This window comes from Aedes albopictus, chromosome 1, assembly GCF_035046485.1.
Source record: "Aedes albopictus strain Foshan chromosome 1, AalbF5, whole genome shotgun sequence".
In the NCBI taxonomy this organism is placed as follows: Eukaryota; Metazoa; Arthropoda; class Insecta; order Diptera; family Culicidae; genus Aedes; species Aedes albopictus.
In genome coordinates this window covers 199,220,536-199,244,845 of record NC_085136.1, presented here as the reverse complement: position 1 = coordinate 199,244,845, position 24,310 = coordinate 199,220,536, and the positions used below count along the sequence as shown (strand labels likewise).

Here is a 24,310-nt window from a genome sequence, read left to right as displayed (position 1 = left end):
CTTCAGAAATTCCTCTCAGGTTCTCTTCAAAAATTTATTCAGAAATTCCATCGGAAATTTCAGAAATCCTTCAATCATCTTATCAGGGATGTATGTTCCCAAGAACTTCTCCAGGATTACCTGATGGTTTTTGTTTTGTAATACATCAGGAATTTCAGGAGGAATTCCTCCAGCGAATAGTATTGGCAGATAATCAAAAAAAATTCTAGGTGAGTCCTCAAAAGCGTTCGTAATTTTCAAAAGAGTTTAGTTATAATTTCTTATTAATGTTTAACAAAAAAATCATTGCAAAATAATTCACGGGTAAATAGAAATTCTTTAACTTCCAGAAATTGGTCATCGCGTTGATTTGTGTAGATCAGGCGAGCTTGTTCAACGTATTGTACAAAATAGAACAGCATGACTGCTAAAGGGTTAAATAATGCTTTTAGAATATAATGTTATTAAATTCAATTTCATCGTTTTGCGTTTACCAATAAAAGCTAGTACGTATAAATTAGCTAAGGGTTCTTGCCCCCCTCTGACCGAAAAGCTGGATACGCCCTTGCGTTGAACATAAAGTCGTACTACACACTTAGCAAAAATCACCGACTTCGGTAATATTTTACCGAAATCTCAACCGTTAAGTTTTTTACCGGAGAAATTCGGTGACATTTACCGAACTTCGTTAAAATTTGACAGATAAACGATAACATTTTACCGAAATTTGGTAATTTTTACAGAATTTCGGTAAAAAACCATTACCGAACGTTCAGCTGTTGAGATTTCGGTAAAAATTACCGAACGCGGCTAGCTGTGTATGTCCCATCAATAATTTTTGAGTCAATTCAATGATGGGTTTGATAAAATGCTTGATTTACTTATAAAGTATCAGGATTCAGAACACTTTGGCTTACGTCGACGGAAAGATCGTGAGAACGTATTCAACGAGAAAGGCACTATCACCACTAGGTGGATTAATTTGGTTTTTTTTTTGTATTTTTGTTAAGAGTAAGCACGTATGATAACATGCAACGCAATCAATCGGTGTCGTCATCGCCTTCTTCTCGAATAGTATTTGAGAGCGAAGGATTAATAATGACATCGTGACTCTAATTTAACCTACATGATGAGTCACAGTTTTCGCCATCGACAATAAATAAACACTAATAGTTCTCGTTATGATCGATTGGCTGTATTAGTTCACGTGAACTTTTATTCTGTAAAAAAAATATTTCAACTTATTTTTTTACTAACCCTATCACTTGCATATTAGACCGTCCGGCCTGTTCTTTAGATTCCATTCTGCGTGGTGGTGCTGCTGCGATCTTCCCGTTCGATGATCTCAGACTCTCTTCACTATTTACCGGTGGCACATACTGACTTTTGGATAGCGGTTCATGCACTGCATTCAAATTTAAACTGCTCAGATCACGTATTATGTTACCAGAAGACACGCTGTAACTAGAACTACCACTAAACTGAGTGTCACCAGCAGCGTATCGATGACTGAGGCTTGTATTTGCACTGTTTGAGACTCCTCCAGCGCCATTTCCATGGTGGTGTGCATTTCTTATCGAATCCGGTGTGTTTTGATAAAGCCTCTCTCCCAGCTGACCCACTTGGTACCCATGCGACTGAGAGGCGGGTTCCGAGATATTGGCATAGACGTTTGTGGTGACTGTGTGTTGACTGTCTGCAGTCGAAGATATGTACGATCCATGCAAAAGGTTTTCCTTAGAAGTGGTTCGGCGCTTGTATAAGTTGGAGTTCGCTATGGGTTTAAGTTGTAATCCACTCATAGTATAAATCGCTTATTCAACAAGTAATCAATCGATGTTCAATCGAATAACTATCACTTAAAACTCGGAAAATCAAACAATGATTATTTTCAGTAATGTCACTATAGTTCCGTACACTTTGTAATCTCACTAATGTCGAATTCGTTTTTGAACCTGGGTTGGAACTGGATTGGCGGAAAATGTGTAAACAAACAAACGTCAAACAAACTCAAACAAACTTTAGTACAAGCGAAACCGAAGTCGGGTTGGGGTTGAAACTGTGATCTCATCCAGTTCCAACCCAGGTTGGAACTGAATCAAAAACGAATTCGACATAACTCACAAATTTCTTATGATGCATAAGGTTTTCCCGATCCATAAATATACACAACACAATTTGAATCCGAAAGCGGCACTATTTGTACTAAAGAATAACAGAAACGGCAATGTGTCACGAATATCGAAACCGGTTCTGATACGCGAAGGAATTATAATCAGGCCTTATCTCCCCAGTCGTATAACGTAATCAAAATCTGATTAGGAAGCTTTGGCCAAAACGATGCAAACCGCTGCGAATCACGTTGAAGACTGAAATCAGTTACATTTCGTTGGCAGATTTTGTCCTCCTCAGAGAACTGTAAAACCAACGTTGATGTGTAGGGAGGCTTCAACGTAATCAATCGAAAGCCCGAAGACCGGTAAAAAATCAAGTCTAGACAAATAAGGCAATCAGTACACGATCTTCTTCTCTCCGGTTGGAGCACTTTAGCTGCATGCGAAACATCATTCTGTTTTCAGTGGTGCCCTTTTACTCTTTGCTGCTTTTATTGCACTTTCCTCCATTGGGGGACAAGGCATGGGGCAATGGGCTTCCTTGTTTGTCGTTTCTAAAAGTACGATCGTGGAATGCTGGCTACGTGATTTTATGGCACCGATTGGTAATAACGGAATATATTGTGTGCGGACTGGAATTGTAAGACGAAGACGAACGCCGAGATTGAGATATATAGGTACGTCCAGTTTTGACTGTGCAGTGATGAGTGTACAATGAGTTTCGATTGGGCTAAGCACGCGTGATTTTTGCTATGATTAAAGGACTGTACGTACAATCAACCAAACATCGACTATATGCAATTATGCATATTAAATATACATACATTAGAAAACTATGATAACACAGCGCAACATTTTTTTGTCTCAAGAGCAAACTTATGTGTCTCTGACAGATTTTGGGCTGCTGAATCCGAATCCGGGCTCAGATTTGCTCCAGCACATCACATTTTTGAGCTGAACGTCAATTTATAAGGAAAAATATGCGATTTTGGGTTTTTTGATTGCATACCATTAAGCATGGAAATATTTTTTTAAGCAACCGAAAGGTAAGTTGATCAATTAACATCTAAACTAACGACACATGTAAAATATTTGGCGACAAACATCTATATAAAAAATCAAACTTTCTTCCTAGAATTCTCGCAACGATTCTTCCATGGATTCTTATAGTAATTTCTCCAAACATTTCTTTATGCAATTCTTCATCGATTCTCCATGGATTCCTCCAAAGATTTTTCCAACAGAAGTTCCCCGGACAATTTATCCTAAAATTTCTCTAAAAAATCCTTTATGAATTCCTCTAAAAATTAATTCCTCCAAGGATTACTCCAACAATTCCTCGAAGATTTCTCTAAAGGCTCTTAAAAAAAAATAAAAGCATTCATTAAGGAGTTTCTCCAAAGACTCGTCAAGGAACTCCTCCAAGAAATACTGCAGGAATTTCGCTAACGAATACTCCAAGAATTCCCCTAAGCGTTTGTCCAGTATTATTTTTTAATTTCAGGCATTTGTCAAAGCATTCTCGAAGAATTTTTCCCAGAAATTCTTCAGGATTTTTCTAAGGATTTCCTCAAGCATAAGCCAACGGAATACCTCCATTTATTCTACCAAAGATTCTTTGATTATTTCTTCCTAGGATTTCTGAAGGGAATTGAAATTGCAGGAATTCTAACCACCAGGTATTTTACCAGAAATTCTTCTAGAACTTCCTCCAGGAATTCAATCAGGAACTGCATAAGAAATTTCTACAGTAACTGTACCAGGACACCCACAGCTTCTCTAGGTGAAGTTTCTCTGGGAATGTCTCTAGGAATTCCTTCTAGAACTCCATCAGGAATTCCAAAATTGTCAATCTGTAGTGTCTTCAGGTATGCCACCAAGAGTTTCTCCAGGTCATCAGGAAGTCCTCCGGGATATCCACCAGAAATTCTTTAAGGAGAGCTACTAGGAATTTCACCAGAATTTGCTTCAGGAATTCTACCAAAAATTCCTTCAGGAATTCCACCAGAAGTTGCTCCAGGAATTCCACCTGGGATTTTACCTAAAATTCCACTAAGAATTATACCATGAATTCATCCGATAATTCCACAAATAGCTTTTCTAAGAATTCTCTCAGGAGTAACTCTATGAATTCCACCAGGATTTTCAATACAAAGTCATCTGAATTTCTTCCAGAAATTCCTCCAGGAATTCCAGCAGGAATGGCATAAGAAATTTCTCCAATAATGATACCAAAAGGCCAAAAGTTCCGCCAGGAAATCCAGCAGTTTCTTTTGGTGAAATTTCACTGGGAATACCTCTAAAAATTTCACCAGAAATTCCTCCAGGATTTTCATTAGGAGTTTTTTTCCAGGAGTTCAATCAAGAGTTTTTCCACCATTCATTCAGGAATTCTACTAGAAATTCCACCAGGAGTTCCTCCAGCAGAAGATCCTCTTTAAATTCTTTCAGAAATCACTCCATTAATACCTTCAGGAACTCCACTAGGAATTCCTCCAGGCATTCTACTACGAATTTTTCCAGGAATTCTACCAGGAATTCCTCCGAAAATTTTATCAGCATTTTCCGAAAACTTTACCAGGTATTCCTCCACGTCCTTCACATGGGATTCCTCGAGAAATTTTACCAGGATTTCCACCTGGAATTATACCCGGAATTTTTCCAGAAATTTTATTAGGCTTCCTACCAGGAATCCCTTAGAAATTCCTCAAAGGATTCTACTACGAATTCTTCCAGGAATTCTACCAGGAAATCCAGGACACCCTCTAGGAATTCTTACTGGAATTCTTCTAGAAGTTCCTCCGAGGACTTAACCAGGAATTACTAGAGAAATTTCAGCAGGATTTACACGATGAATTCCAGCCGAAATTACATCATAAATTTCACCAGCAATTCCACCAGAAGTTCTTCAAGAAATTCCACCAGAAATGTTTCTAGGAACTCCACCAGGAATTTCTCTAAAAATTCCACCAGGAATCCCTTTAATAATTCTACCAGGAAATTTTGCCGAGAATTTCACCGGGAAATCCATAAGAAATTGCACTTAGAATTTCACAAGGAATTCCTCCATGAGTTCCTGCAGGAACTCCACTAAACATTCCTCTTCGAAATCCACAAGGAATTCCACAAGAAATTCTTCCAGGAAATCCACTTGGAACTCATCCAGAAATTAAACCAGGAGTTACACCACGAATTTCACCAGGCATTATTTTAGGGTTTCCACCAGGAATTCCACCTAAATCTCCATCCTGATTTCTACCACGAATTCTACCAGAATATCCACCTAGAACTCAACAACGAATACCACCAGGAATTAAATATGGAATTTCTCCTGTAACCATACCAGGACCTCCTCCAGGAATTTGACTTGAGAGTCCACCTAGAACTTCTGGTGAAATTCGTGTAGCAAATCTCCAAAGAATTCCCGACGGAATTCCTGGTGGAAATCCTAAAGGGATTACTTGCGGAATTTTTGAAGGGATTCTTGGTGGAATTGGTGGAGGAAACACTGAAGAACTTCCTGGTGAATTTCATAAAGGACTTTCTGATGGAATTCATTGCACAACGCCTGGTAGAATTCCCAGATGAATTCCTGGAGGATATCCGATGGATTCCACAAATTCCAAGCGGAGCTCGTGGAGTAACTCCAGGTGGAATATCTGGAAGAACTTCTGGTGGAATTCCTGGTGATATTTCTGGTGCATTTCCAGATGAAAATGCTGGTAAAATATTCAGAGGAATTCCGAGTGGAATACCTGGTAGAATTCCTGGAAAAAATCGTAGTAGAATATCTAGTGGAATCCTTAGAGGGATTCATGGTAGAATTGCTTGAGGAAACCTGGTGGAAATCCTGGTGAAATTCCTGGAGAAATTCCGAATAGAATATCTGGTGGAATTCCTGGATGAATTCCTTGAAGAATTCGTAGCGAATTACCTGAAGAAATCCCTTGTGGTGAAATTCTCGGAGGAATTTCTGGTAGAATTTCTGCAGGAATGCCTGGTTGAATTCCTGAAAGAACTCGAAGAAAAATACACGGAGGAATTCCTAGAGGGATTTCTATTGGAGCTACTGAAGGTATTATTACTGGTAGAATACCTAAAGAGGTTCGTTGTGGAAATCCTGGTAAAATTCCTGGAGGAATTCCGGGTGTAATTCCAGATGGAAATTCTTATGAGATTTCTGGAGGAATTCTATCTGAAATCCTGGAAGAATTCTGGGAGTTGAAATCCCGATAAAGTTTCTTGAGGAATTCCGAGTGGAATACTTGATGGAATTCCTGGTGAAGTTCTTGGAGGAATTCCTGGATAAATCTATAAAAGAATTATTGGAGAAATTATCGAAGGAATATTTGAAAAATATTTGGAAGGAATCCGAGGAAGAATTTTCGGGGAAATCTTTGGGGGAATTGAAATCGGGAAGAAATCCCTAGAGGATTTCATGAAGCAATTCCTGGAGGAATTCTAGGTGGAATATTCGAAGAAATCCCGGAGGAAGTTTCGGAAGAATTTTGGTAAGAATTCCAAAAGGAATCCCTTGTGGAATGCCTGAAGCAATCTCTAAAGGATTTCCTGATCAATTTCCGAAGGAATCCCATGAGGAATAAGGATCTCATGAAGCAATATCCTAAGGAATCATAGAAGGAACTCCGCAATGCATTCTTGAAGGAATTACTGAAGAAAATCCTCAAGGAATCTTTAGATAAATTCGTAAAAGAATCCTAAGAGGAATTTCCAGAACAATCCCTAGAAATATCCATAGAGGAATAACCGGAGGAATTAATAAAGAAATCCCTGGTGGAGTTTCTGAAAGAACCTCAGACGAAATTTCTGAACCAATGTCAAGAACAATTTCTGAAGGAATCCCGGGAGGAATTCTCTAAGGTAAACTTGAAGGAATTATTAAAAGATTCCCTGGTAGAGTTTCTGAAAGAATTCCAGGTGATATTACTGAAGCACTCCCTGGAAGGATTCCTGGAGGAATCCCAAGTGCGATTCCCGAAGGAATCCTAGGTGGAACTCTCGAAGGCATTCCGGGTGGAATTTCCGAAAGAATCCTAGATCGAACTCCTGAGGGAATCGCAGGAGAAATTTCTGAAGGAATTTCGCGACGAACTCCGGAAGGAATCCCGCGAGGAAATCCGGAAGGACTCACGGGAGGAATTACTGAAGGATCCCCGGGAAAAATACCTGGAGAAATTCCTAAATTCTCGAAAGAATTTCAGGTGTACTATCCAAAGGAATTTTAGGAGTAATTCCTGCAAGAATCACATAAGGGATTCCAGAAGAAACCCCAGAAGAAATTCCGTAAGTATTCATAGAAAAAGTTTACCAGTTTACGAGAGAATTTTCCTTGAGATATTCCTAATGGAGTTCCAGGATATATTCCTGAAGGAATCTTCTGGAGGAATTTTTGACAGAGAAATTTTTGAAGGAATCCAGGCAGCTATTCTTAAAAGCATCTTGAAGAGCAATCATTTCTGTGTAAATCGTAAGGATTCCTTAGAGAAAATTCAAGATGAATTCATTAAGTGTACCTGGAAGATGTCTTTTTCTTTTTTAATCTTTCTTTGTTAGGAGCAGATAAAAGCCCATTTGAGTAGAGCAACATTTAGCCCATCCTCAAATGGGAGCAAATTTTCTCATCTTTTGAATCAACAGATTTTACTCTTCTCTCTCTTCTCTTCTTGGCGTAACGTCCTCACTGGGACAAAGCCTGCTTCTCAGCTTAGTGTTCTATGAGCACTTCCACAGTTATTAACTGAGAGCTTCCTCTGCCAATGACCATTTTGCATGTGTATATCGTGTGGCAGGCACGAAGATACTCTATGCCCAAGGAAGTCAAGGAAATTTCCTTTACGAAAAGATCCTGGACCGACCGGGAATCGAACCCGTCACCCTCAGCATGGTCATGCTGAATACCCGTGCGTTTACCGCCTCGGCTATATGGGCCCATTTACATAGTTTACAAATCACACAATTTTTCTTAAGGCGAAACTGGAAGCATTTATTCACTTTTTGGTTTTTGATATTTTATTAAATAACGAAGCAAGTAACGAAGCAATATTTTCAAAATCAGTTTTCGTGCACATGTAGCGTATGGATCAAGGTATCTTCTGAATTTTTTGGTGGTGGAAAATGTTTTTCATTTTTGCAGAAACCATTTTTGAACAAAATTTCCCAAAAAATGGTTTTTGCAAAAATGGAAAACATTTTCCACCACAAAAAAAATCAGAAGATACCTTGATACAAACCCTACATGTATACGAAAACCGATTTTGAAAATATGGCTTCGTTATTTAATAAAAAATCAAAAACCAAAAAAATGAGGAAATACTTCCAGTTTCGCCTTAAGAAAAATTGTATGATTTGTAAACTATGTAAAATCTGTTGATTCAAAAGATGAGAAAGTTTTGCGCCCATTTGAGGATGGGCTAAATGTTGCTCTACTCAAGTGGGCTTTTACCTGCTCCTAATAAAGAAAGATTAAAAAAGAAAAAAACATCTTCCAGGTATTGCTTAATGAATTCATCTAGAAATTCCGCCAGGGGTTTCTTCTGGATTTCCTCCAAAGTATCCTTCAGGAACTTTTCAGCAAGATTTATAATCAGATTTACCAGATGGTGACCAGACAGAAGATTTATATACCATGCTGAGGGTGACGGGTTCCGTTTACGATCAGCCTAGCGACTTTTCCTAAGGGAAATTATCCTTACTTCTTAGGGCATAGAGTATCTTCGTGCCTGCCACACGATATACACACCAAAAATCGATTGAAGGTTTCAGCAAAACGCTTTACTGAAACAAAATCAGCAAACATTGACTTTACTGAAAAAAACAGCAGTCTGGTCGAGTTAGCTGAAAATCAGCAAACTCTACTGGATTTCTGAAATTTCAGCAAGTTTTTCCGACCGCTCGGCGGCTCGGCTGACCATCTGTCAAAACAAAACGAAAAAAGAAAGAAAAAAGTAAAAACGGCTTTGCGCATCGCTTGATTTTTCCATCGTTAATTCAAGTTTTTTTATTATTTTAAGTTGTTTTCGTACCTGTAATTTCTGTAACGCCAGACAGGTTAGTATCAAAGATCAAGAAAACAAGCATCCGAGTTTTTTCCACGATATATTACTGTTGGTTTTTATCACTTTCAGACAATTCGATAACTGGTTGGTAGATCAAATGGCTTCCTCTAAGTGTTCCTGGAGCGTCGGTTCCCGTAAAATCAAGTGGGTGCTGCGATCCGGTGAAAAGGAATGCAACTGCATGCATCGATTTATGATTATGATTAGTTTAAATTATTCAAATATTTATTGTAAAAGAAAGTGACGAAAATAAATAACTCTGAAAGGTTTTAGAAAATCAATTAGCAGAACCAAAAACATTACCAAACTCGAAAAACATGATTTTCAATATTTTTTAGTTTTGTTGTTTGCTGAAATTTATCAGTAAATTGCTGCCAAATCTCACGCCGGTCGAAATCGCTGAATTTTCAGTAAATCCCAAAAATTTGCTGATTATTCAGCAAACAGATGACATTCATGATGACGTTTCACATTGCTGAAATTTTCAGCAATTTTTATTGCTGAACAGATTGCTGAAATTTCAGCTCGGCAAAATTCAGCAAAAAATTGCTGGTTTTCAGCGAAAAAAATTTGGTGTGTCACACCAAAAATCGATTGAAGGTTTCAGCAAAACGCTTTACTGAAACAAAATCAGCAAACATTGACTTTACTGAAAAAAACAGCAGTCTGGTCGAGTTAGCTGAAAATCAGCAAACTCTACTGGATTTCTGAAATTTCAGCAAGTTTTTCCGACCGCTCGGCGGCTCGGCTGACCATCTGTCAAAACAAAACGAAAAAAGAAAGAAAAAAGTAAAAACGGCTTTGCGCATCGCTTGATTTTTCCATCGTTAATTCAAGTTTTTTTATTATTTTAAGTTGTTTTCGTACCTGTAATTTCTGTAACGCCAGACAGGTTAGTATCAAAGATCAAGAAAACAAGCATCCGAGTTTTTTCCACGATATATTACTGTTGGTTTTTATCACTTTCAGACAATTCGATAACTGGTTGGTAGATCAAATGGCTTCCTCTAAGTGTTCCTGGAGCGTCGGTTCCCGTAAAATCAAGTGGGTGCTGCGATCCGGTGAAAAGGAATGCAACTGCATGCATCGATTTATGATTATGATTAGTTTAAATTATTCAAATATTTATTGTAAAAGAAAGTGACGAAAATAAATAACTCTGAAAGGTTTTAGAAAATCAATTAGCAGAACCAAAAACATTACCAAACTCGAAAAACATGATTTTCAATATTTTTTAGTTTTGTTGTTTGCTGAAATTTATCAGTAAATTGCTGCCAAATCTCACGCCGGTCGAAATCGCTGAATTTTCAGTAAATCCCAAAAATTTGCTGATTATTCAGCAAACAGATGACATTCATGATGACGTTTCACATTGCTGAAATTTTCAGCAATTTTTATTGCTGAACAGATTGCTGAAATTTCAGCTCGGCAAAATTCAGCAAAAAATTGCTGGTTTTCAGCGAAAAAAATTTGGTGTGTACATAAGTATGTAAAATAATGTTTGGCAGAGATAGCTTTCAGTGAATACCAGTAGAAGTGCTCATAAAGCTGAGAAGCAGGCTTTTTTCCAGTAGGGATGTTATGCCAAGAAGAAGAAGAAGATGACTTTCATTCTCATTGTGTATCACAAGAACAACAGACATGAAAATCCACGAAGTTTGAACCATATGACGCCGGGTTTTGAAGCGAAAACTATACAAAGTTTATTGTCGTTACCCAATTGACCACCTTCCGGAATCCCTTTAACCCGTTCCGCATTGACCAGACCTGCCCAGAACCCTTTAAAAATGGTCCTAAACAATATGTATCTCATTTAATATTTCGGATGTTCCGGATTTCCGGAACCAATTCTCAATAATTAGTCAATATTATTGTCTATATTCAAAGTCCAAGTGAATACCTTTCCAACGATTCCTGTACGTTCCTGATTACTTGTTTCGCTGCAAAATTATAGCTTACCAAAGTTAGGGTCTTTAAAGTGGCATTTTTCAGTTGAAGCAAGTTCCCGGTGGCCACAGTGGCCAAATCCGGATTCCGTTGGTTTTGAAAACTAGACTTCAGCCCCTTTCATTTGAGCCAAAGAGATCCAAAATCGGACAAGCCACTGATTTTTGCGAGCTGTCCAAAGTTTGGGGTCAAAAATGACCCCAGGGTCTTATTTGTAACTTTTTTTATGGGAGCGCCCTTAGGGGTCATTCAATGCTTTTGATTTTTGGGAAATGTTTATTTCCGCGAAAAAATAATTGTCAGAAAATTTCAGATTGCTAGCATTCGTTAAACAAAAGCTACAGAGAATTGAAATTTGAAAAAGGTAAAAAAGACCCCAAGACCTTACTAAGGTTAAATAAAGAAAACTTTGGGAAATCTCTTGTGGATACCTAACTCTAAGGTAACTAAACATTTTAAGAATTTACAAAGAAGTTTCTATATTTGTTTTTGCCAAAAAAAAAAATCATACAGGCATCGAAAATTGCGCCAGGAAAATTTTTCGAATATAGTCTTTGCGCTCGTTTGCGGTAGTTGAATGGTTTTTAAGAAGTAAACTTATTTTGATAAAATCTGCGGTAAATCGAAAAAAAATCCTACATTTCCTGACAGGGACATAAAAATGTCCCGAAATCAGAGGCCTTTACTAGGATTTAAAGTAAGGGAAACAGTGTCTTCTCGACAGTTTTGTTCTCTTCGTAATGGGGGATTTTTTGAAAACTGTTGAAATCAGAGTTTGCCTCAAATCCTTACCAACCAAGTTGAAATGAAGCCTGTATCCGCAATAATCGGGACACAGGAGAACGACTGTAGCTCTGTAATGAATCGGTAAAATTTGCCAAAGCATTGACCAAGAACTCTTTGGTGTATGTTTATTATGTGTGCCAAATTTCATAAAAATCGATGCATTACTTTTGACTGTGGATGAAAAACAAACAGACGTGGTTTTAAGCATTTTGTACAATCATGACCAATCTTCATTCGCATAATAGATAGTTCTTTTACGCTACAGTTCAAAGTTCTGTGATGATAATTATAAAATTTCGTTAGCAGTTATGATACTTATAGAGACACTTTCTTGCAAAATTTCATCAACGTTGATCAATTGGTTTGAAAGTTACTGGTGTTGATGGAGGGTGAGTTATTGTGAAAAATTTTCGTGTTTTTCATGTGTGATGTTTGCCTATTCATAACTTTTGAATTACTCTGCCAATTTTCATGAAATTTTTACAGAAGATAGTTGATTACGCCTGCAAAATTATGCCTGCAAAATTTGATGATTATTGATATAGTACTTTCATTAGTACAATCGAAACAATAAAGGGTGCTGACTGTTTGCTGTCTGAGGAGCTGAAATCACGTTTAGTCCCAATACATGTTTCGACTATAAAATTGTTGATAGTGCATCGATTTTTTTGAAATTTTGCCTAAGCAACAAATGTAGATTGAGAGGTTTGTGTTCAAAATTTCAGCCATTTTCTTCGCCAAATTCAAAAGTTACAGCGCTGGCAAGCAAAACAAGGGTCTGTACAAAATTCAATGGTGCACATTTCACTCTTTCATCGCTACAACAAAAAGTACTGCAACGATCCACATGAAATTTTGTAGGTGAAATGAACACATCTCAAGATGTTATGAGGCCAAATTTGAGCAATTTTAATGTATCTATTGCAGAGTTACAGGTGTATTTCTGTGTCCCGATTATTGCGGATACAGGCTTTATATAACTAAGTTTCAAGAAATTTGGCCAAATTCCTTCGGGCATTCCTCTAGGACTTTCTTCGGAGCTTCTTGCTGGAAATCCTTCGGGGATTCCTGTCGGGATCCTCCTGGAAATCTGCCGGAACTTCCCTGGAATTTCTTCGGGAATTTCCCCTAGAAATCTCTTAGGGGGGTTTCCTTCAGAGATTCCTCCAGGCGTTCTTTCTGAGATCCTCCTAAAATTCCAATCAGGATTTTCTCCCGGAGTTGACGAATCTGAGCAGGAATAAAACATGGGTATTCGAACGTAATCATTATTGGCCATGAAAAAAAGCTCAGACTACAAATTCTTGAGGGCACTGACTACTTCTTTGCTTCACAATGTTGACTTCATGGTCAAATTTCGATCACGGAGGTTCACGCCGCCGCCGCCGAAAGTTGGCACCGGCGAGACGCCGATGACGCCGCCGCCGGCAAAAATGGCCCTCACGCCGCCGCCGAGCGAAATATATTTGGCGCATAGGTCTCTGCAGGGAATCTCTGAAGAAATTCCTGGAGATTTATTTTCGGAGTATTTTCGGGGAACTCTGAAATGATGGAATTCTTGAAAAAAAAAACCTGGAATTCATTTGAATGAATTCCTGGACGAATAGCTGGAATGCATTCAAAAAATGCCTGCAGGAATATAAGAAGCAATTACTAGAGGAATTCGTGATTCTTTTAGAGAAACTTCGGGAGGAAATTCTGGATGAATTCCGAAAGAGTCTCCTTTGGGTGAATTTCTGATCAATTTCCTGGAAAATGGTCTGAAAGCGCTCCTAGCATGTAAGTACTTAGGTACAGCTGTGTTCATATAAATAGCAGTTAAAGCCGATTTCTATACAAAATGGTAAACTTTGACATGTTCTCCTCTAATCGATTGAGCTGAAAATTTGGCAGCGAACTACAAATATGGTGAATATTGTTATAGCAAAATCTTGAAATGTGTGTAGCACGTGGAAAAAGTTAAAAACTATGTGAAATTGTTCCAAACAATAGCAAAGTTATTAGGAAAGATCTCCTCTAGGGTGGTAATTGACTCACCAAGCATTTCAGGACATCTCAATAATATCAATGTTCCTCTTCACTGTTTGCGACTATTATATCGTGACTGTGTGTAGACACATCGATTATGGTAAGAATGATCCAATATGTGTAATCTGTTCAGCTCTGTGTATTGTGTATTCAATTTATCAAATTCAATTAAAACGTTCAAAACCGGTATTTTAACAGGGTGGCCACTCAACTCGGTAAAATAAATTCCCGGTTATTTCCCGGTTTTTTCCCGGTACCTAAAAATTTTTTCCCGGTTTTCTAGAAATTGATTTATATGGTTAAATTGGAACACTGATATTGCTATTTTCTATTTTCTCACTCTTCTGATTTTGTAAACAGTTTAACCTTACTGGAAGCGAACCATTGCCAAAGGTCTAACAATGTCAAAAAAAATCATTCATCATAAACAGCCCAAGTGAAGTAGACTTTTGGCTCAATTGATCGCGTTCTAGGAGGTTGACAATTTATGGCGGCTTTAATAAATTTTACATTTATATATTTTTTAAATTCCCCAACAACATAACACCGCACCATAACTGTTCAATTTTATGCTTTAAGCTTGAACTGTTTTACGCTCAAAATGACATAAAAATACTTGAATGCGATTTTTTGTACCAGAAGTTTTTTTGTTATGTGCAAGTTATCAACATTCAAAATTCAGAAAACGTTAGTAAAATCTCGAACAAAGCGAAAACTAAATCATGCCTAACAAATAGAAGCGAATGAGCCCTGCTATTAGAGCATCTTTGGTGGAAAAACAAAATCCAATATAGGCCACATTTAGTAAGAAGCCCATATTTTCTCTAGTCTTAAAAACTTAAAATATTTCTCAAGAAAGTATTTTCGGAATTTTATACATATTAGATATGCTCTATTCAAAGTTAGGGTAGAGATTTCTAATAGAAATGCCAAATGAAATTTTTCTGCTATTCTGCTATTCTGCTATTCTGCTATTATCAACGCATCCCCTGGCTTTCGCCCATCTGCGTTGTCTTTTCACTAGGCAATACGTCTACCAATTGATGTTTATGGGCTTGCCGGACCAAGTCATGTAGCTAAGCCAAACACCCCACCTACAACTGTTGGGTAGGCACTATTGTCCCGCCCACTGGTCTTTTACAGCTAGTTGTAGGTGCATGTGTGCGTGTAAGTATTGGTGTATGTGTGTTAGTGTTGGTGTATTGTAGGCGCCAACTCGTTCTAATCCACTCTGATTGCTAACACCCTATTGAACCATTACCCTTAAATCTGGCAATCTATGAAATAGAATGAGTTAAGCGCCTGGACATAATAGTCAGTTATTCAAACAAGGAATATTGTGAAGATATAACGAAGTAACGCCCCGAACCTCGAGAGCACAAGCCCCAAGAACCAAATGACAGGCTGCGCGAATAGTCGATCGACTGGCCACCACCAGTGGATAACCAATCGAGCAAACCCTCCAGCACAAACCGCCACCAGCTCTCCCGACCTGCGCCCAACAAATCCGAGGCACAGCCCAGCCATAGCTTCACCTTAAAACCAAAATCTAGATCGCAGAGCACAATACTTCCCAAGTAACCACGCAGCTCGGGCCGCAAATCACGCACAACACGTTACAAATAAGACAAACACTACCCCGCTCGTACAGCCGAAACCGATCTAGGGTAGAGAAGGGTCTCTTTCCACTCCAACCCGTACTCAACTGCACCCACAGGGTAGCGCACTCCACACACACTGCACTCATTCATCCATCACAACTCGAGCCGCAAGCTCACCTGGGTTGCTTCTATCCGCATGACCTCACCCAACCCGTAACACAGAGTTTAAATCCCTCTCTTGCATTACAAAGCAGTCCCTGTTCCCAAAGTTTGTGCGTGGTATAAATGAGATTATAAAGCTGAAGAAATCGTCACCAATACAACCGCCAACAATGAACACTCAATGGTGTCGACAGAATCAATGACGACCTCCTCAGTCCCAAACCCAATTATCCTACACTACCCAAGTAACCACAATGCTGAAGCCGTACGCACTGCACGTACGAAGTACATACAGACCTAACCGCACCGCCTAAACAAACCACCTAGGCCGAACACAAGCGGAAAGCGGCGCCACCACTGTTAAACCACGACTATACCAGTAGGTATAATCGCAATTCAGCAATCGTAGATCCATTCCCCGCTCCTACTCAGCCCTAACGATCCATAGCAATGCTTGTCAATATATGCACCCCACACACGCAACCCCCACAACCCAACAGTATGGTCACTTGAGTATCCCTGGGATTTTGATTACATGATGGTCAGGGATCACAGCCATCAAAACGTTCCACACTTTGCCAGGGCTTGCGACCTGTAGTCATGATGATTTTCGCTATGGGAAACCATGATGGCTAGCGGTGTTAGAAATGCCAAATGAAATTTTTGAAAAAAAAACTCAAATCCATTTCTCGAGAATCTATTGGAGCAATCCCTGGGAGATTATTCGAAAAATCTCTTGAAGAAACTTGTAAAGGCAATCTGGAATGTAAAAACTGTATGTGGAATCTCTGGAATAATTATTAAAGGGTTCCTTGATAATGTTCACTGTTGAGATGCTTGACAGTATACTAATGAAAGAGGGACTCCTGAATAAATCCATGGGAGGATTCAAATAGGTAAAATATAGTTGGAATTCCCAAATAAATTACTCCAAAAGTATTTGACGAAAAGCATGTAAAATCTTTAAGAACGTCTTTAGAAATTATTTATAATTTTATCAATAATTTTCTTGAAAAAAAAGGAAATTATTGGTAAAACTGCTTGATATGGTTGAATTGTTTTGGAGAAGTTACTTGTAAGACGTTTCAAGAAATCCCTGGGAAAATATTTTGTTAAATCTCTTAATGAATGTTTGGAGAAATCTCTAGGAGAATCTGCGAAGAAAACCATGGTTTATCATCAAGAGAAATGTAAGGCAACCTGGAAAAATCGATTGTATACTAGGGAATCGCGCCACTTGGGCGGTGGCTTCTATATTCGTCTGGTTTCCACTATAACTCAGTCAAATTTGAACCAATTGACAAAACCTTTGGAATGTGGTGAGATAGGTATAGTATCTACCCGTGTAAACATTTCAAGTCAATTGGTTCAAAATTGACTGAGTTATAGTGGAAAACAGACGAATATAGAAGCCACCGCCCAAGTGGCGCGATACCCTATCTAAAGAACATGTCCAACATGGAATACTGGAAAAAATGTTATGAAATTCTTGAAGACGATCGATTTAACAGAATTTCTAAAATCATACACATTTGTAAAGGAACACTGCGGTAAAATAAGGTATTTTTTTAATATGGCAATATTTTTTTCTGTAATGATACAATACACTGAATGTCCTACCCAAGACACATTATTTAAAGTTTTCCATTTATTCCTTAGCTTTTTCGAAAACAATTGTAATTCTCTACAACAGTTCTAAAAAAAGTCCAAGATTGAAAATCAAAATTTAAGAAAAATCTAAAATAAATCTTATGATTAAGTTTTGAACTGGTGGAGCGGACCTGGTGTGATGGTTAGAACACTTGACTATCACGCCGAGGACCTGAGATCGAATCCCACTCCCAACAAACTCACAAAATGTGAGTTCTTCCTTCGGAAGGGAAGTAAAGCGTGGGTCCCGAGATGAACTAGCCTAGGGCTAAAAATCTCGTTAATACAGATAAAAAAAAAAAAAAAAGTTTTGAACTCTGCATCTAGTATCTGCGATATAGTATCTTTAGATTACAAAAATATTGATCATGAAAAAATAATTATTCTCATGTAGATGCAATAGAAATTATTATCCTGGACCTTCAATTTTAAGGGTGGTTTATGTTCTAAGCAAATTCCCGGTTTTTTCCCGGTTTTTCCCGGTTGTTTGCGATTCCCGGGTAATTCCCGGTTTTCCCGGAATTCCCGGTTGAGTGGCCACCCTGTTTTAAGTTCAGATTTGTTTTAAGTAAGCTAGATAAGATACCTATTCATTAAGACTGTTATGTGAGATGGATCATATATAACATCGATAATAAAATAACTGACCAGTACTATATTAATTCAGAGCCTTCTGGATATTGGGGATTCTTTCTGAACTCCCCGGACCTTCCTACCACTACGGCAATAACCCCACAATGATTAGAATAAATCAACAAACAAAAATATCGAGTAAATAAACCGCTTTGATTTTTATCCATATATGGTAAAATATAAAGCAAAACGTTTTCCACCATGTATGAGATTCTGAAAGCAAATGAATTAGAAGCATCAATTTCTTCAACTCGTATTTGTATTGTTTAGTGAATTAGTAAAGTGTTATTGAAGCATTATCTGCGGCATGTGAGAGACAAATTCATTATTAATGGTTTTAGTTCTTCCGGCTTACCCTGCAACTGGGGGCATTTTTACAGTAAAGAAGCACAACAGATTTTCAAACAATGCTTATTCTGTCTGTAAATATATCAGAAAAAAGAAAATACCAAAAGTAATTTTCATGCTTTCAAAATTTCCACACTATTCAGATGGGAGATGGCAAAAAGCATTTTCATCCCGTGTCGAAGCAGAGAAAAATTTCACAATGAAGAGGCGGTGATCCGCCCTGGCCTTGCTTGGGAACAACTCAACTGGGCTCGGTGTACTTACGTATGTCCAATTAAATTGACGCGATGTCTTATCTGAACGATGCTCGGAATCCGGCGCTTTCTTCTGATAACGATTGCAGATAAGTGCACTCACGACGCAATCGCTGAATTTTACGACAAAATCGAGATAAACTTGCAAGAAGCAGAATTTTACACACCTTCGATGGGCGAACTCGCGATGTTGACAGATGTTTTGATGATCACTATTATGTACTACACACACACATCGTACTATATACTCACACAGGCACACTGAACACTTCATTCATGGATTCCCGAAGGTATTTTGTCAGGAGAGAACAAACTCATCGAAGGTATTTAGAAGCCACAGGCTAGTAGTAGAATTACAGAATTATTGTTTTTATTATAAATATCTATTATAATGCGCAGGTGATACTTCAAAGAATATTCAAAAATAAACTCAAACAATAAGTGAAGTATTCAATGAAATTCAAAAAAGTAAATATAACAGATGTATATAAGCGTCATCAATTGGCTTGGCAGTCATCGTCATCATCATGATTCATAATGTTCGTGATGACGGTGATGTCATCACGCATGCAAGTGGTCGGGGTTCTGCTAAACCGAACTAAGCGCCAAAAAGTTTATTCCGAGATAATTAGGTTTAAAGTTCAACAATTCATAAATAAACAACAGCTAAGACAATTTGAAACTTTTCCGCACACATGTAGCTTACAAGCCTTTATTAACCATCAGAGATGAAGAATATGTGTAAATTATTTGAAATCATTGATATAACTGCATTTAATTTCTCAGTACTTTGCACTCAGTTCACTCTGGCTGAACAAAAACATTGAAATATGGTATATAGTTCAGTGTGGCTGACTGTGTTTCTTTGTTTCAGAGAAAACCAGTCGGATTGTGAAAAAAAACTCGATTTTTCATCGTCTGAAGTTGAAGTCGATATCACTCACAATCCTTAACATGAATCAGAGAGGACGCATATAGTATAGTAGCACGGAGGTCTCAAAATAGTTTGAAACATGAACGCCCTCCCAGCTCAGCAATTGCCACCCATGTTTTTTTTTCTTAGGCCATGCATTGTGCAGGCACAGAGTAAGAGTGATAATGTCAAATGTTGTCCTTGCATGTCCTGAGATGTGAAAGTGGAGCAATTTGTGTACTTCAAATTTATCTGGTCGAAGAAAACCATGAAAATGTTCTGCCAAAGTGAACCAAGACAAAACAAATTTCAAAAATACGAAAGAGATTTGAACTTGGATCATTTGAGTGATAACCAAGCGCGTTACCACTAGGTCATTTTACCTAGCTGAAGGTCAGTCGTTAAGTCAAAATCAAGTTCTAAACATTCTTCTCAAGGATGGTTTTCGTGAAAACGCCATTTTTCGATCAGCCAAAGCGAACCAAGTGTTTGATTTTTTTTAACCTTTATTATTCTTATTATCCTTGTTGTTCAATGACGGCTTTTGTGTTAAAGTATCAGTATAAGGTGTATCGACATAACGCAGGTATTCAAAACCAGTTGAATTTCGAATTGTTGAGAATAAATTGATTCTAAAATACAGTGGATTTGGTTCACTCTGGCTGAATGTGATTTGGAAAAACGGCGATCAGGTTCATCGACATATAATTGGGTCCTCGAACAACCGTATTTCTAATTACGTGTTCAATTCTCTCACAGATTGTTACTATGAGTCGGTTAGAAGTTAGGAATCTGACGGCGATGAGGAAAACTAGAAATGTTCATCATCTAGATCAATACTAATATATTTCGCTGATTCTATGAAATGGTTTACAGTTCACTCTGGCTGGGTGCAATTTCATTTTTTGTATGTTCTGCCAAACAGAATTTTTGAATTTACTCCACGAAGAGCTGTAAGAATTACTGGATTTTTACACTGAAGGTAGATCATCATATTCTTCATCCAATGGTTAAGAAAACTCATTTTTTCAAAAAATGGTCTTTGGTTCGGTTTAGCAGAACCCCGACCATAGTCTACACGCTAAAACTAATTCATTAGGAGTTAGGTGCTTGAAAAAAAAACACATTTCAAGCATAATTTTTCAAATCGACGTATCTAACTTTTTCACTGATCTGAGTAAATTCATGGTCAATGTTGACGACCATTTTCACTAAAATAGTTTTTTATAAAAAGACTTTTCATAAGTTTTTTCGTGCTTAACATCACCAGGGATATAGCACGCACTAGGTAAGAAACAAAACCTACTCATTCCATATCATTTTCACAATGAATTTTGACAGAAATACACACACACCGGGTTGGTCAGAGATACGTCATGCCAGATACGTCGCTTTTGTACGGTGCCAGTTTGGTGTATCTGTTACTTTTGATTTTCGCTAGATACGTCGTTTGGTTTTCTCATATATCAAAACGGTGTATCTATCAGTAAAGTTGTAAACATCAAAATAGTTAGATACGTCGTTTCGAAAAATATGCTTAGTTAAACAAATTAAGCAATAAATCATCAAACAGTGATGTGGGTTCTTCAATTTGCTTTATGAATCATGCATGCAGCAGTTAACCCAGATTTGTTTACATTCTCGAGTTACGTCGGATTGAAAAATTATGCTTGATTTTTCTTATTAACTTAAGTTCATAAAGACTCATTTATGAAACAGCATTGAATAATTCATAACATTAGAATCAATGCCATAACGTTGCACTCTATGACGCAGAATGAACATTTTGTTTTTTTACCAGTATATTTTGGAACAGGAAATGTTTTGTATGTTCTCTATAGCGCCCCACTTCCGAAAGGCAAAAGCAACGGAAGTAAAAGAATATTGTGGATTTACCGGCTACTTGTATTCTACCGGTTACTTGAGTAGCCGTTACAAAGTAGCCGTTTTCATATAAAAATCAACTTGATTGTCAAAAAATGAATGTCGCTGAGTAGCTAGGTAGTGGCAACGAGGAATAGCGCATACAATAAAAATGTTCAAAAACATTTTTAAGTCACTCTTTTTATAAAACGGCTACTTTGGAGGCCATACTGAAGCGACCAGTAGAATACAAGTAGCCGGTAAATCCACAATATGTCGAATCAATCAGAAATTGATGAACTTGTCTTGTTGACGCAAACCCAGTCTTCCGAGGAATAATTATCACTCGAAAATGCATCAAACAGCGAAAGCAAAATTTGCTTTTGATCGCGGTAACAGTTTTTTTCATAAAGCGGAGGCCTAATTTGATGCAAAATCTTGAAAATACCTCAATATTGTCGTCGCGGTTGAAACCCGAAGTTTCCCCACACCCGACAATCGAATTTTCTCAAAATTCATACGTAAAACCTGTTGGAGTATAGTAGTGACAGCCCCCTGGTTAATGACGGCGACTGACGATGACGATGTGTTCGGATGTGTGTGTGTGGAATTATGAGACAGCTGACGAAGCAGAAATGCCAATGAATTGCATCTATAAATGTTTGTTATTGTTTTGTTAGTCCGTACTAGTCCGTGATGAAGTAAAGTTGCTTCGCAAAGAAAAAAAAACCGTGTAATCTTTCTTCGCCGTTATCACGTGAACCCCGGGAGGGATATAATCCGGTCGAACGGTAGTAAAACCGTGTCCGCTGCGCCTGGGTTTCCATCAGGTTATGGGCCCAGATTGCGCGAAGAAAGTGAAATAAAAAGTGTCAGAAGAAATGGCAGTTTGATTGAAGTGCGTTCTATGAACGATCTGAAGATTTCTTTTAAGACCCGGATGATGCAACTGATGTGTTGCTGTTGAAGGAAGTTTATGTTGGGAGAAGTGCTATCGGTGATATTATCAGGCCTTCAACGTGTTACTAGTTACGGACATTTGTTGTGAGTTAATTGGTTTTGTTCGAGGAGGAGCGCGGCACTAGCGGCTGTGACGCCGAAAAGTGTGCAGAAACATTCGGCACGTAATCATCTTGTTTTTCGCCATCCTGTGTTGTGCTGTTTGTGACACCGAAATGAACTAGTGGAACAATGAACTGAAGATGTATAGATGACTGTTGTGTTTTGTGTTGTTGAATTGGAAAGAACGCGCACAGTGGTTCAAAACGGACATTATTTGAAACAAGTTGTGAAAGCTGAAGCGTAAAAAGAAAAATAATAATGACGGAGGCGAAGATTGTTTTTGACCGGTTGAATGATTTTAATTGGGGAACATGGAGATTCCGGATGGAGCTAATGCTGATGAGAGAAGATCTGTGGTCGACGGTTAGGGCTCCAAAACCCGAATCGGCGGATATAACAGCAGCTTGGAGAAGAAAAGATGAGCAGGCTCGAGCGGTTATCGGATTGGCTTTGGAGGATGGTCAGTTGAGCCACATCTTGGATGCTGTTAGTGCCAATGACATGTGGCAGAAGCTGCAGGGATATCATGAGCGAGGGTCGCTAACTAATAAAATTCAAGTTTTACGGCGACTATGTTCGATGCGGCTAGACGAAGACGGGAAAATGTCCGACCATCTGGTAGAGGCTTCGGAGTTGGTTCACCGGTTGGCAAGAATGGGAGAGCCATTGAAGGAGCACTTGGTTGTTGCGATTCTACTCTCAAGTTTGCCAGAATCGTACAGCCCACTCGTAACCGCTCTTGAGGGCCGACCGGAAGTTGACCTAAAATTGGAGTATGTGAAGGGGAAGCTTCTGGATGAGTGGCGGAGAAGGTGTGAAGACAGAAAACTAGAAAACGTTCAAGTGAAAGCCATGAAGTCAACAGTGTTGCCAGAAAAACGAAGAAGTATCCAGACGTGCTACTACTGCGGGCAAGAAGGGCATATTCAGTGGCATTGTCCAGGTTTGCTGAAGGAAAGAACAAAAGAGAAGAGGCTAAAAGAACAAGAAAAGTCGATGGCGGTACAGTGTCCGGATCCAGGAGGCAGCATTGACGGAGGAGTGTGCTTCACGATGCCAAAAAGAAGTGATAAGTGTAGAACTGATAAGTGGATTATTGACAGTGGTAGCTCTAAGCACATGACTTGTTCGACCGCGAATTTAGACTGGTGGAGTCCATGTGCTGAAAAGGTGAAATTGGCAGATGGAAGAGGACTAACAGCTAGAAGGAGCGGTGAAGGAACGATCGCTGGGCGTGGGCTAGAAGGTGAATACATGAAAATAAAAATCAAAGAGTTATTGTATGTTCCTGGGTTAGCTGCCAATGTGTTGTCGGTGAGCCGAATGACTGACGAGGGTTACTGTGTGCAGTTTGGTCCAAAACGATTGTCGCATAATGGATGCGGGTGTCGTAGTTGCTGTTGGAATGAAAATGGACGGTTTGTATTATTTGGTGCAATAGTTCTTTCATCGAGGAGGAGACCGGTAGAGTAAGGTGGGCTGCACTAAGGAGGAGTGTTGGAGTATAGTAGTGACAGCCCCCTGGTTAATGACGGCGACTGACGATGACGATGTGTTCGGATGTGTGTGTGTGGAATTATGAGACAGCTGACGAAGCAGAAATGCCAATGAATTGCATCTATAAATGTTTGTTATTGTTTTGTTAGTCCGTACTAGTCCGTGATGAAGTAAAGTTGCTTCGCAAAGAAAAAAAAACCGTGTAATCTTTCTTCGCCGTTATCACGTGAACCCCGGGAGGGATATAATCCGGTCGAACGGTAGTAAAACCGTGTCCGCTGCGCCTGGGTTTCCATCAAAACCTAATGTCGGACGTAGTGCGCTGGACAGCGGACCTGGCCCTCTATCCAGCGCACTGTACCCGACGTACGTCCGACAAACGGTTCAGGAGAAAAAT

At 38.7% G+C, this 24,310-nt stretch overlaps 1 protein-coding gene across 4 annotated transcripts in view; it reads right to left on the bottom strand.

The window, feature by feature from the left end:
• The window catches only part of LOC109432154 (LIM and senescent cell antigen-like-containing domain protein 1), a 40,743-nt gene extending 21,890 nt beyond the window's left edge, over positions 1-18,853 (bottom strand). Inside the window, exons 1-2 of one of the 4 annotated variants that reach the window (XM_062846109.1) lie at positions 18,589-18,780; positions 18,332-18,396 (exon numbers count right to left, since the gene is read on the bottom strand). In XM_062846109.1, coding sequence (XP_062702093.1) covers positions 18,332-18,348 — 17 coding nt within the window. In that variant the 5' untranslated portion in view covers positions 18,349-18,396; positions 18,589-18,780. Of the gene's footprint in view, positions 1-1,236; positions 2,095-18,331; positions 18,397-18,588; positions 18,781-18,830 lie in introns of those variants that run through there. The other 3 variants (XM_062846108.1, XM_019708466.3, XM_019708462.3) reach the window with 3 other exon arrangements.
• Positions 18,854-24,310: the final 5,457 nt, after the last annotated feature.